This window comes from Ochotona princeps, chromosome 15 (genome assembly GCF_030435755.1).
Source record: "Ochotona princeps isolate mOchPri1 chromosome 15, mOchPri1.hap1, whole genome shotgun sequence".
NCBI classification, from domain to species: Eukaryota; Metazoa; Chordata; class Mammalia; order Lagomorpha; family Ochotonidae; genus Ochotona; species Ochotona princeps.
In genome coordinates this window covers 20,559,294-20,572,950 of record NC_080846.1, presented here as the reverse complement: position 1 = coordinate 20,572,950, position 13,657 = coordinate 20,559,294, and the positions used below count along the sequence as shown (strand labels likewise).

Genomic DNA, 13,657 nt, shown 5'->3' with positions numbered 1-13,657 from the left:
GAGTTTTCTCTTTTTTATTTTACTTGGAAGAATTAGAGATCTCCCATCTGTTCATTCCCTCCCGCAAATAACCACAATAGCCAGAGCTGGGACAATCTGAAACCAGGTGCCAGTTCCTTCTTGCTGATCTCCCAGACAGGTTCAAGGGCCTGAGGACTTGAGCTGTCCTCTGCTGCTCCCCCAGTACATAACAGGGGGCTGGATCAGAAGTGGAGCAGCCAGGACTCGAATCAGCGCTGGTGCTGCAGGTGGAGTATTAGCTTGCCAGGCAACTGTCCTGGCCCTTATTTTTTAAATTGAAAAAAAAAATTTTTTTAACTTATTTGAAAGGCAGAATGACATAGAGAAATAAGAGAAACAGAGAGAGAGAGAGATCTTCCATTTGCTTTTTCCACTCCCCAAATGGCTGTAGTGGCCAAAATTCTGGAACTGCATTGGGTCATCTTCTTTTCCAGAAACATTAGTATGGGAACAGAATCACAAACAGAAAAACCATGATTCAAACCAGTTCTCTGCTATGGAATGGCATCATTGAAGGTGGCACCTTAATTTTCTGTGTCATGGTACTGGCCCATAGAGCTTTTTTTAAAAAAAAAATTTAAACGGAAATATCTGTTTGATTTCTATCCTCACATTTCACAACAACAGGTCAAAAAATATGAATGAAACTGTGTCTGCATTAAACATACAGATTGTCTTTTCTTGTCATTATTCCCTAAACGGAGGGTGGGGACCTTTTTTTTTTTTCTGCCAAGGGCCATTTGAAGATTTTTTTTTTCTTAACATCCTTCGTGGGCCTTACAAAATTACCAACTTAAAAATAAGCCTGCTGTGGATTTATTGAATTTTGAGTGCCACCTGCAGGTGCTTTATTGGGACCAGACAAAATGACTTGGCAGGCCTTCTGCTCCCGAAGGCTAGACAGCCCCCACCCTTGCAAACAAGACCACTTAGCAAGGATTTGCAGAGCACTTACCTTGTGTGAAGTGTACTTCATGTACAGATGATTTAAGGCATATGGGGGGATGTGCGCAGACCACATACAAATGCTGACCCATGCTGTGTCAGGGGCTGGGGCTTGCTGGGGTTTGCTATCTGGGGAAGTCCCGGAGCCGAGCCACCACACTGAGGAGCTGCTTCACTTAGTCCTCACATCATGTTGACATCATAAACTCCTTAGAATCTGAAAAAGATAGTAACAACATTAAAAATACGAAGGAGGAGGAGGCCTCTGATTGGGACATGGATGATCATTTGTCAAGGAAGAAGGTGGTAGCATGGACTACTCACACAAGTACAGGCAGGCATGTTTAAGACAAAACAAATTGTGCCACCTGTGCTATGACCATCAGCGTGACAGGAAGAAAAATGTATCACCATGTTAGAAGAAGCCAAGGGTGTGGCATCCATATGGGCGGGAGGCAGGGGGTGAGATACTTCATTTTTTTCACCTGTTAATATCTCTGTAGTAGGGGTATTTTGCAGTTGGCTCCACCTATCAGCTGATGGCAAGGCATGACATCTCTGGGCCATGTGCGGACAGCAGAGGAGCAAACACCTGTTGGGAGGAAAGATTTACTTTCCTCACGCCTCGCACTCTTCATGGCTGAGGCAGCTTCATGAAAGAAAAAGATACACATGTGTGCATGTGACGTGGGAGCCTCTGTGAGAAACTGAAGATCCAAAAACCTAGATAAACTCGTGTGTTTCTCTGCTGAAGTTTAAAGGGCATTCAGACATGCAGAAAAGCGATTAGGTAAAAGGGGTGTGATCTGATGGGAATGAGAGTGGGGAGAGGAACTTAGCAAGGTGTGGTGTGTGTGTTTAAAGATAGACTTATTTATTTGAAAAGTAGAGTTGTGGAAAGAAAGAAATTGATCTTCTATCACTGGTTCATTTCCCAAATGGCTACAATGGCAGGGATTGGGCCAGGGCTAAGCCAGGAGCCTGGAACTCCATCCCTGTCTCCCACGTGGGTGGCAGGGGCTCAGGCACTTGGGCCATCTTCTGCTGCTCTCCCAGTGCATTAACAGGGAGCCCGATCAGAAGTGGGGCAGCCAGGACTCAGATGAATGCTCCTAAGGCATTGCAGGCAGCAGCTTCAGCTGATGCTCCGCAAGACATGCTTGTTCAGTTCTTCTCTGTATCCCACTGACTTCAGGGATAAGATTTGCTTAGTGCTAGGTGCAGAGAAGAAAACCCCAGAAAGAGAGGGTCTTATGACCTGTTCTATGGGAGGCCAAGGGAGAAGGGAAAAAGACTTAGTTGCTTCTGTTTTCTCAGGCCCCAAGGTGCCCTTGTTTGGTGTGTCTGAGCTTAATCCCACCAGGTTGACAGGGTGGGTGTTGAGCAGCTTGGAGGAAAATCCTGCATGGCCTCCTTGGACCCAACAAGCGGTGCCGAGGAGGTGTGCATCAGCCTTGCACGGCTACATTCCCCAGGTGGGAGTCAGGTAAGCTACCTCCAGATCATGGCAAGCAAAGCGTAGGAACTTGCACAGCCCTGACTTGTAGTTCCAGTATGGATTATTGAAAATTGAAAAACAAAAGAAAAACTCCCACACCCCAAAGTTCTCATGAAAAATAGGACACAACTGTGTGGAAAACCATGAACATTGATGAGTCAGAGTTGACAAGTGATGAGAGCAGTTGGCTTCTAAACGTGGAAAAGTTTTGGGAAACTTTAGGCCATGGATAGATAACTTCTAGCTTTATGATGGTCCAACATAGGGTTTTTGTTTTTTACTTTATGGTGGTGGGAAAGCTTTATGTGCTCCGTAAAGCTATACTCTGAGTTTTGCATTTTTACGTAGTCTCTGGTTAGCAACATGCTGTGTGATATTCTGCAACACACTGTATTGCCGAGCCTTAATGCTTTGGTGAGTTGAGTGTAATAAATGTGTTTTTGACTTAGCATGGTTTTATCAGAATGACCCCCTCAGAAGTCGTGAAACATCTGTGCTTCATTTATATAGTCCCTTATTAAATATACACAACAGTGGCAGATAATAAAAATTTGTCTAAATCTGAAGGAGTGCTTCTAAAAAGAATAATATAAAAGTTTGAAGTGGAAAGAAGGCATTGTTCATAGTATAATTGGTAGAGATTGCTTTTCTTTCTTAGAAGTAATAAAATAACAATGCTTCTAGTAAATGCCTCTGTCATTTGATGAAACACAGCACCCTATTGTTGTCCTGGGATTTTGTTGTGAACAGAAAAACCTCTATACATGAAAGAGGTCTATGAACATTCCAAATGGCATGTTTAAGGCCTTAAACCCTTGGAACTTGTGTGTCCTCAGAGGGAGAGGCAAGGTGACTCTTGCAGATTTTGGAGGCAGCTGAGGAGTTGCCAGCTACCTTGTAGTGTCGGCTTCTGCAGATCTGACCCACTGTTCCAAGCAAATATGTGCCAGCCAAAGGGCATGGGGTACCTGATAAAAGCACCACCAAGGGCCCCACCCCGTCTTCCCTTGGGGAGGCAAAGGACTTGGAACTCTACACCTTGATCCTTGGAGAAGAACAGAGGTTTGTGAGCTGTCACTAAGTTCATTGCTGGGACCCCTGTTATAAAAGATTCAAGGTAGTCTAACAGTAAGAAAACATGCAGGTGGATTTCACAGAAATTTGTTGTGATCCAGGAGCCTTCTGAAGTAAAGGCCCAAGAAATCAAGAAAAACTACAGTTTCATGCAGGGGAAAAAGGGGGTGGTATGATCTAATGGCAATAAGCTGGGTGGATGGGGATTCTTGGATTCCTGAGTGGTGTTCTGTTCTCCCAGGCGTGGGGCAGGACCCCTCCAGAATGACTTGTTTTCAGGAGACCAGGTCATCTAGGGTTTATGGCCCACTTAGGAGAAAACAGGTAAAGGGAATTTTGCTAGTCTCTGTGGCCTGCTTCTGTTTCCTTCAATGCTGAGGGTATATATTCCAGGATAGCGTGTCCTGAGCTCTGTGACCTGAGTCCCAGGGTCTGTGGAGAGAATGCTGAGGGATGTCCTTTGGAGCCTGTCCTGCCTATCTGTAGCATGTCTGTGTCCCTGAGTCTATAGTTAACACACACATGCATGTGTGCATAACTTGACCCATCTTCTGCTAGAACAGAACACCACAGACTGAGAAATTTGATTTTGAGAAAAAAAATGGGAATATTTCTTACAGCTCTGAGGACTGGGAAGTTGAGAATCAATGCGAGGGCCGTCTTGCTTTACCCTGACACTGTGGAAGGCAGCCAGCAAGAGAGAACAAAGCCACTCATTGCAACTCATTTGAGCAACAATATTCATCAGGCCGTGAAGGCAGAGCCCCCAGGACCCAAGCCCCTCCCCCAAGGATCTTTCCAGCGCTCTTGCATTGGAGGTTGAGTTGCCAACAAATAGTTTTTGGAAGACACATTCCGACCAATGCACATGCTTATTTATGTACACCTGTGTATACTTTGTATATGGGTGGTGTGTTGGTGATGCAGTACGCATGAGCTTATACATGTATTTGATGCCTAGGTTTTAACAGTAAATTGCCTTTTTTCATATCATTACATATTCATGTAGGGGACATGAATATGTAATGTTCCTGGCTCATGTAGGGGACAGCAGAGTGTTCTTTCGTATAGGTTTATTCTAGCTTATTTCATGGCTGGTGTTATTAAATGATTTCTCCTAGTTATTTTCTGTGACATCAGTGGTTGCCCTGTGGTCACCCTGTGTGCAGGTCTGTGCTTTCTGCTTTTAACTGAGTCTGCTGATTTGGGCTTCACGTGGTCTGGAGATAAAGGATCAAGGCCTTTTTTTGCGTCTTCACCTGTGTGAAGGGGTTGAAGGGCCACATAAGATTGGAACAGGGGTCATAAAAGTCATATTAAGCTCAGGCTCTGTAAGCACCCAGTCCCAGCTGATGAGCTTAGCCTAGGTGTTTTAAACTCTCTGGAACTTCATACATTGGATCTATGAAACACACTTTGTGGCATTGCTGAGGGAAGAAGATAGTGTTTATTAAGTGCTTGGTATAGGCCTGGCACTTACTTGGTAAACTCTAAATCAAGTTAACCAAGTTGTTAACCCAACTTTGGTGGGAGTAGGCAGAAATTTCATGCTGATAGTCTTAAAGTTCTGAAATATGTTGAAAAATGCATAACAGATGTTACTGTTTATGGACTATTTGAGTCTCTGTTCCTTGCTTTTCATGAGTGGACCAAAATAATGGAAGACTAACATACTGTCAACCTTGTAGATATGGCAGGCTTCCTGGTGGAGGGTGACCTGTGCAGTCCCACACAGAGCCCTGGCCTTCATTTATCATGGTATCCTCACCCTAAAATCCTGCTTTCGTTTTGCACTGGGACCCGCAAGCTAAATATCTATTTCTGTTGATCAGGCTGTGGGAGGATGAAGTGAAAACTCAGAAAGCACTGAGTGTAGTTCCTGAATGAACAGAACAGTTATTTTTTAATGAGCAGAGACAACTACGATAAGCACATTAAAGATGTTCTAATTATGACAACGGTACTATGAGATAAATATGTGGTTAATGTCATTTTAAGGATAAAGAAACTGAGGCCAAGAAGTTAAATTATCCTCTCAGGTCACAGGAAAAAGCCCGAGCTTGAATCCAGACTGAAGTCTTTGTCACCGAGAGTGTACAGCATTGACCTGCCGCATAGTCAGCTCCCTTCCTGCCTTCCCCCCAGGAACCTCCCTATGCAATCCAGTGTTCAAGTTTCTTTGCTCCCTTCACAAGAGACGATCCTGAATTCCCTCCATACCTGACACATGGTGATGCTACAGCAGACAGGAAGCTACCTGGCTCCTTCTTACCCCCAATCCTCTTCAGAGCTGCTGGTACAGAGTTCCATATATAACCCAGTGAAACCAGTCTGGTGACAGCTCAGCTTGCTTGCTTCCTTGGGCTCCCAGTAAGCCCAGCTTCAGATGGTATAAGACCTAACCAGGTCTGGCCGGGCTGAAACATCCAACAACAAGAACCAGAATGGGGTGAAAGCCAGCCAGGAAAAGCCACTGTTCCTGCTAGGACAGGAGGTGAACTGAGTAGGGTTGGCTCAAGGACCCCCTGGTATGCGCAAAATCTGGCATTAGGAAGGGTTCTGATGGAGGAGCCTAGGCAACTGCTCTGGCAGGACACAGTCCCTGCAGGTAAGCGCAAGAAGCATGATAGGAAACAGTCCAGAACAGGCCATGGAAAGTTTCCCACTGGCACACATTCAGCATGGGTCAGGAGCAGACCAGGCTGAATCAGTTCATGTCATCCACTGGCAAACCCGATCACCAGAACAGAGTGTGGGATGAGCCGGGTTTGGTCGCGACACAACAAGTACACATTATGGAATGCCAGGGCGTGGTTGCCTGTACTGGAATGAATGCAGCACCCAACCAGCACACGTGAGATCCAGGAAGGGAGGGGCAGAACTGGCAGGGGGATTAAGGGGCTGGTCCCCTTGCCGGACAGCTACTCCCACTGGAGAGAGTGGGCAGCATGTGGCCTAGATCAGGGAAAAGCCAGGCTGGGCTGATTATTCCTGCGGGTGCAAGCATAAATTAGAGTGGGTGAGGGATGTTTGGGCATAGCCGCAGCATCAGCTGGCAGAAGCTGGCACTGGGGACTAATTCTGTCAAGTCAAATCACAGAACCACCTGGAGAGTGCATAAACCGGGACAGAGAGACCTGGGAGGGAAAAAGTGGGTTCCCCCTTCTTGGGTCACTACTCCCATGGGAGGGCATGAAAACTAGGACGAGGGCTGGGATGGCTAGATAGAGAGGCACTCAACAACATCCATGAGGGCTGGATGGTTGAGTTGGTTAGATAGAACTAAGCTTTAATACCCATTGACAAGTACAAGAGCCAAATGAAATGGGGGACAGACTGGTCTTCTGCTACACATACTGGCAAACCAGGGTAGGGGGCGGGCCTGGAGAGGGTTATTGTGGGTCACCCCGACTAGGCTGCAGATTCCACTGGTTGATGTAAGGGCCGAACCAGACTGGACTGCAACACCCATTGGTTCCAGTGCAACTCAGGACCAAAAACAGAACCAACCCAGCAATTGAAACCACCAGCTAATCGGGGTGATGGACTGTGTGCCGGTCCCTGTGCTTGCTAGAACATACAAGAAACTAGTCTGGGAATACCTCAAAGTTTCTTTGGAGATCTTCCCAGTCGAACTGCTGGACTCAGAACTCTAACCAAGAAAAGACAGAAGAAAGAACAGGTCAATCATTCATCTCAGCTATATGTTGGCAGCGAAATATGGGGCAAACAGAGACTTTATGATGGACCATATCAATCAGTGGACGACCTCATCGAGCGAAACTGGCAGCGATTCACAACTGGAGAACTATTAAAACCACTTGAGCAAATATCTCAGAGCATGCCCCACATCCGGGACTTGGGGTGGGCAGGAAAACGGGTGGGGCTTCTCCCTCAATATCCCCCTTTACCTCAGATACATGATGGAAACAATGTGGACATAATAGTATTACCCACTTCCCTATACCCCCTGAACCTTTTTTTTTCTTTTTTTTCCTTTAACCATAATTAACTATGTAAAGATTGTCAACAACAATACAATAAAATAGATTAAAAAAAAAAAAAGACCTAACCAGGTCCATGAGCCTCAGTGGGAGACCTGCCCATGCTGGGCTTCCTGGCTAGGGCTGGAATGGGAGTTGTAGCGGCCGCCTGTTATAGGTTGGGCATCCTTAATTCAAAAATGCAAATTCCAGAAAGCTCTAAAACCGAAAGATTTTTGAACACTGTTACAAAACAAGTGGAAAATTCCACACTTGTTCTTCCTGTTCCAGTAAAAATATAGACACACCTTCAGACTGTGTGCATAGAGCATATGTGAAACAAATTTTGCGTTTAGACTTGGGTCTCATCCCCAAGATATGTACCAATAATCTGAAATCCAAAGTATTTCTGGTCCCAAGTATTTTGGATAAGGGATCCTCCACCTGGACCAGTAAACTGAGGACATGGCCATCTGGCCTATGACAATGATCCCTTGCCTTCCTACAGTGAGTGCCAGGATGTGATTTACTGTGCCCACTCCCTTCTCTGCCAAAACAGAGAGGATCTTTCTGAGCATACCACTAACAGGCAGGCATAGAGAATTGAATGCATGAAAGTTCTCATGCAGTTGTAGTCGATGAGTGTTATCTCTGAGCTAGAAATTTTAAAGTGTGACTGTTTTCATCTCTTGGCTTGCTAGATGTGAATTTTGAGTGTGACAATGAGACTGCTTGTTGTTTGAAATCAATTCCCTAAGTGGCTGTTTGCTCAAGACTTTAGTAATGTGAACAGAGATTGGGGGAAGGGGAGAAGCCATCTGCTCCGGCATCATCTTCCAATGACTCGATCAAATGACTACAGAGCGCACTGGAGAGGATCCAGCCGAACACTTGTGTCTGTTGTCTCCAGCCCCAGCCTGCACTCCTGGGCTGTCGTGTCTATGTAGAGACCCACATAACTAGGGGGGAGCTTGCTGTGAGGTCAGACAAAACCAAGAGGGAGAGGACTGAGGTGAGCTCCCTGGCTTCCCACCTACATGTCCTTGGAGCCAGTGAAACCACCTTGGATTTGAACTGAGTGGCAAACCTTCCAGAGAATCTCAGCATCTTTTGTCCCTGACTTTAGCTGTACATGTTCTAGATTACAGTTCACATGAATGAGAGTGTTTATAAATTAAATTCATGATTTTTTATTTTCTTCCATTAGTGTTTGGGTTCTGGAATCAGTTCTGTCAAAATCTGAGATGATTTTCAGGTTTTTTGAAATGTAGCCTGTCACAATTTATAAAACATTCTTCAGTATGTTTCTTCCTCTAAATTCATGTGCAGTTTTTTGTTTGTGTTTATTTTGTTCTCTTTTTGCTATTAGGCATTCATGCAACCTCACTTGCTGGGAAATGAGTTCACACATTTGGAGTTTCCAAGGAGAGTACAGAGAAAGGAACTTGGAAAGAAGATGCTCTACAGGGACTTTAATATGACGGGCTGGTAAGAACATGCCTCCCTCTACCTCGGCACCACCACACTGTGCATGATGGAAATCTGAAAAGCCACCCTGAAAAGCCACATTCACAGCTTGGGTCAGGAGACACAGCCAGACCTGGGTTTCTGGTGATAGACAAGGGGCCACACCCACCTGTACTATTTCCGTATAGGATCAGGTCTCAACCACAGGCTCGAGTTCGCCTCTGATTCTCTGAGGCCTTCCTCAGGAATGCCAGACCCCATGACACTAACCTGATTCCTCACCTCACATGGAATAAAAACATTGGAGCTCTTAAAATGCATTCAAGTTTTTCAGGATTGTGGAAGAAGCAGAGGGAGTGAAAGGAATGGGACAGGTTAGTGGAGACAGGCTACCTTGACTTTGAACCCTGACTCTGACTTTGCTGAATGAACAAGCCTGAGTAAGTGTCTGAACCCCCCTTAAAGCCCATTTTTCCATGGGCTCTTTTAGGAAGGATCATTGTGAGGACTGGAGATACTAAGGCATTCTCATTATTGTATCACATTCACATTGAAGTGTCAATGTGCAGAACACACCTATGTAAATATCAAAACCTTGTCTAAGACCTAATGTGTTTCTCCTATATTTATGGTGGATATGATGATAGTTACTTAAATGAGGTTCTTCTAAACACTCATGAGAAAAGGTATTAATTATGAGTTTATATTGTTGCAAGAAAAAATTTTGAAACCCTTACATGCTTTGTATGAAACGTATCTTCTGTGCATTAGGAAAAGAATTTTTTGCAGCAGCAGAAATTCATTTTTATTCCCATTTTCCCATGAACTTTTTTGAAGTCCTCTGATACATCACAGACATGGTATCAGAATTAAATGAGAATGGGGCCTGGCAGTTGGCAATATGATCCTAATAGGTGAACCTCCTTCCTGTCCAGAGAATTAAGAGAATGAGACAATGTGTATTGGCAGCAAAGGCAAAAATGAAAGGAAAAAGAGAGAGAGATTTCATTATCGTTTATTCATTAGCCAAAATAAACTATCTCAAATGGTCACAGCCTGAATTCCTGTTTAGGCTGGACACCTATTAGGAACAAGCTGAACTTCCCAACAAAGATAAAAGACTGAGCAAAGTGACTTTGTGGTGTCGTTTTACACCCAAGAGAAGGCCAGCTTCCGTATCTGGTCTTCTTCCTTTAGAATGAGATTGGAAGCCTACTGCCTGAGAGCCAAACTCCACCTGCCACTTGTTTCTATAAATATTTTTTAATACAGTATACCCATTTGATCTGCTAGCTTCACACTGCAAGCACAGTGATTAGTTAGCACAGAGACTGTGGCCTGACACAACTAAAATATTTACTCCTGTTCTAAAACATGAATGCGAGTATCGTGAAGGGCTTGCTGGATTTGCAGCTCTGAGTCATGATTCTAACGCTGACTGGGGTTTCTTAGAAATTTATTTATTTTTTAATTTCAACAAATCAGATCAGTACTTCTGCAGAGAAGTTAAAGATGCGATGCGGTGTGATTCAGAAAAGCACTGTGGTGGTTGGTCTGGGTATTGTACAGGGGAACACATAGACATGGGGCCATCTAAAAGACCGCCAGGAAAGTGGCCAAGTAGAATAGAAGGACTGTGGGAAACAGACTGGGCTGGTATTGAGGGAGCATAATAGGAGACAAGAGAAGCCAATGAGACACTCTGTGTTACTGTGAGAGGCTGCAGTTTGCCCTTGTGTACTCGTCAGGAAAATTAAAGGGAAGCAGTGTTTTTGTTTTGCTTTGGAAGGCTGTCCTAAGAAAAGTTGAAAGGAGACTGAATGCAGGAGGGAGCAGATGGAGGTGTCCAGAGGAGAGCTATCATGGAAATACACGTGTAACACCTCAAGGGCAACAAGAGGAAGGACTTAGAAAACAGAGAATGAAAGGCATTAAGCGAGAAACTGAATTTTAGGCCAAGGCGTTAATTCATCAATGGTTCCAATCACCTATTTGTCTCCTCACCTAGTCTGTTAGGTCCCACACCCATCCTCTGCCTGACTCATGGTAAACAGGCAATATTCCTGTGCTGACTGATGGGAGAGAGGTGTAATTGACCAAGGGTGCAAGGGCAGGTTGGTGTTATAGACTGGAAATGAGAAGGATGGGAATGATGAGTTTGCATTTAAGACATGAAGCAACATGAGTGTTCTAGCTGTGCCAAGAAGGCAAAGTCGCAGAGAGCAGTCAAAGCAAACTTGGTGAATATCACACTTAGGATTTTGTCATGGGGGGAAGTGTTCTTCGTAGCAGGAGCTTTGCATCCCGGCAGGGTGGGAGGGAGGAGCAGCTGCTGCCTCTGCTGTGGGAAGCACCCCCAAGGATGTGATAAGCTTTGGCACTTTAATGGGCATGATACTTTCAAGGGTTTAAAGGTTCCACCGAAACCTCTTTTTGTAAGTAGAGCGTACGATGAGGTTGGTGGGGAGGCCGGTTAAAAATTATATTTCCCTCTCCATTCCTTTGCAGAACGTGTGTGTGTGTTGAGTGTCTGGTACATTTTTTCTTAAACAAATGGCTAAGCATTGTATTCCTAGAGAAAGAATAAAAAAAACAGAGAAGGAAAGGAAATGAAAAACTAAATGATTTAGGTCAAGAAATAAATGTAAGTGGTAAGTCACAGATGACTCCAGTCACCTATTTATAGCTGTCTCCTCAGCTAGTGTGTAAGCTCCTTTTTAAAGCTCATCTTACTGTAAGCTGATTTTTGAAATGTAGATAAATTCAGGAACTCAGTGTTATCCAAATTTTTGGCGCACAGCCTTTCCCCCGCCCTCTCCATCTCCCCCCATTCCCTCTGTAGCCCCTCTGCTGCCCTAGAGCAGTCCCAAACAGTCCATAAATGGGCTTTTAATTGGATGGAACGTCACAGAAGATATAAATAATTGCAGATCGCAGACTGAGAATGGTTTCTGTCAGATATGATTTGCCGATTTGCATTGACCACAGGCAGAAATTTATGCTCACCTTTGTGCGTTGCCTGCCCGTCCTGCCTTTTCATGTGGAAGTGGGACTGGAACATAAGGAAAGCCCTTGGTGTCTGTCAGAACTGGGGAAGCTGAAAGCCAATTTAGATCACTACCTATGCGAAAAGCGCCTCTGTAACTTTAATGAGTTTCTCTCTCTCTCTCTCTCTCTCTCTCATCTTTTCACCATCTAACAGAAGCCTCCGATCTAGCAGTTAATTTTTAGGCCTTAAAAAAGTTGAGATCACATATTGCAGCCCTCAGCTGTCTGCAGGGAGAGTGAGGAGCTGTCGTCCCTTTTCCCATGGAAGCCTTAACTTAGCCGCAGAGTTGCTGCAGTTGAATCGGAGTGAACTGGTGAGCATTTGAGAACGTCCTGCTCAAGGATGGACATAAGGCTTGGCCTAGTCTTTTACGTTTCTTGGGTTCAAAAGTAGCCTTGGGCTGTGAACTCATTTCTTTGAATCCTTTCTAGCAAATACAGGGTCCACCTACTGCAAAGCCTTTTGTTTGTTTTAAACAAGGAGACAGGTTATCTCCGATCCACTGCCTCATTCCCCAAATGTTTGCAGCTGCTGGAGCTGCGGCGGGCCCAAGCCAGGAGCCTAGAACTCAGTCTGTGAGTCTGTGTTTCCCCTGTGGGTAGAAGGGTCCCTAGCGCTTGAACCATGGTCTGCTCCTTCCCAGTGTGGATGGGGGCGTCCCCACCAGCATCTTCACCACCACACCCAATACCTGCCCATACAAAATCATTTAATCCTTGGCATAAATTTCCAACTGTCAAGATTTTCCTTTCTTCGTTTGTCCTCCATGAATCATGTCGGTAACAGTACTAGCTGACACTTGTCAGGACAACTAAGGATTACACAGTGTTCTAGAGCTTTGCGTAACTGCTCACGTTTGACCCTTAAAACAGGTCTCTGAAGTAGGTACATTTTCCAGATGAGGAAACTCAGGCACAGAGGCTAAGTTTCTCAGGGCTGCACAGTGGGTAGGAGGAAATAGCTGGGACTTGCACCAGAAAACATGCCTGCAAAGACCTGCCAGAGGTGGGTTGATCCCTCTCCCGGCCCTGCTCTCATTTTGCTGGCGATCAGATCGCGTCTGGGAGGGACATGGAGGTTACACGCATGTACGAGAAGCAGAATGAGGTCTGGAACCTAGGTCTCTGACTCCAGCTCCATGGCTCTTTCTGATCACATGTGCCAGTCAGCTCCTCTGCAGGGCAAGGTGAAATGGACTTAGTCCATCGTGAGCCCCAGCATGAACTGAAGCTGAGGACCCTCCATCTTCAGGGTCCGTGTCTCCTTCACAGGGCTGTGGGAGACAGCAGGCTGCCATGGAGCATTTGAGGAGCTGCTGAGCCAGTGATTTGTCTGGTTCCCAATGTGACCCTGTAGACCACTGGTCAAATTAAACCACGAGGCTTCGCACTCATCACCAGCACCTGTGTGTGATTCGGGGCGGCGGGTGGGGAGGATGAGGGAGATCCCAGAAGAACCGACTCTCCTATGCTCAGGAAAATTGACTGTTCTCATTAGGAGAGCATCGTGCCAGCTTTCCGCGGTGTGTCTGCAGCAGGGAGGAAGTGTGGGAGAGGCTGTCGGCTCTGGGCAGCCTTGTCTCATAATTAAGGATGAGTCTGTTGCCTCCTAACGGGGATC

The 13,657-nt window shown here is 45.4% G+C and overlaps 1 protein-coding gene across 1 annotated transcript in view; it reads left to right on the top strand.

The window, feature by feature from the left end:
- The window catches only part of PPM1H (protein phosphatase, Mg2+/Mn2+ dependent 1H), a 219,258-nt gene that overhangs the window by 148,937 nt on the left and 56,664 nt on the right, over positions 1-13,657 (top strand). The window contains exon 6 of the mRNA XM_004582989.4: positions 8,891-9,009. Within this exon, the coding sequence (XP_004583046.2) occupies positions 8,891-9,009 (119 nt within the window). The remainder of the gene's footprint in view (positions 1-8,890; positions 9,010-13,657) is intronic.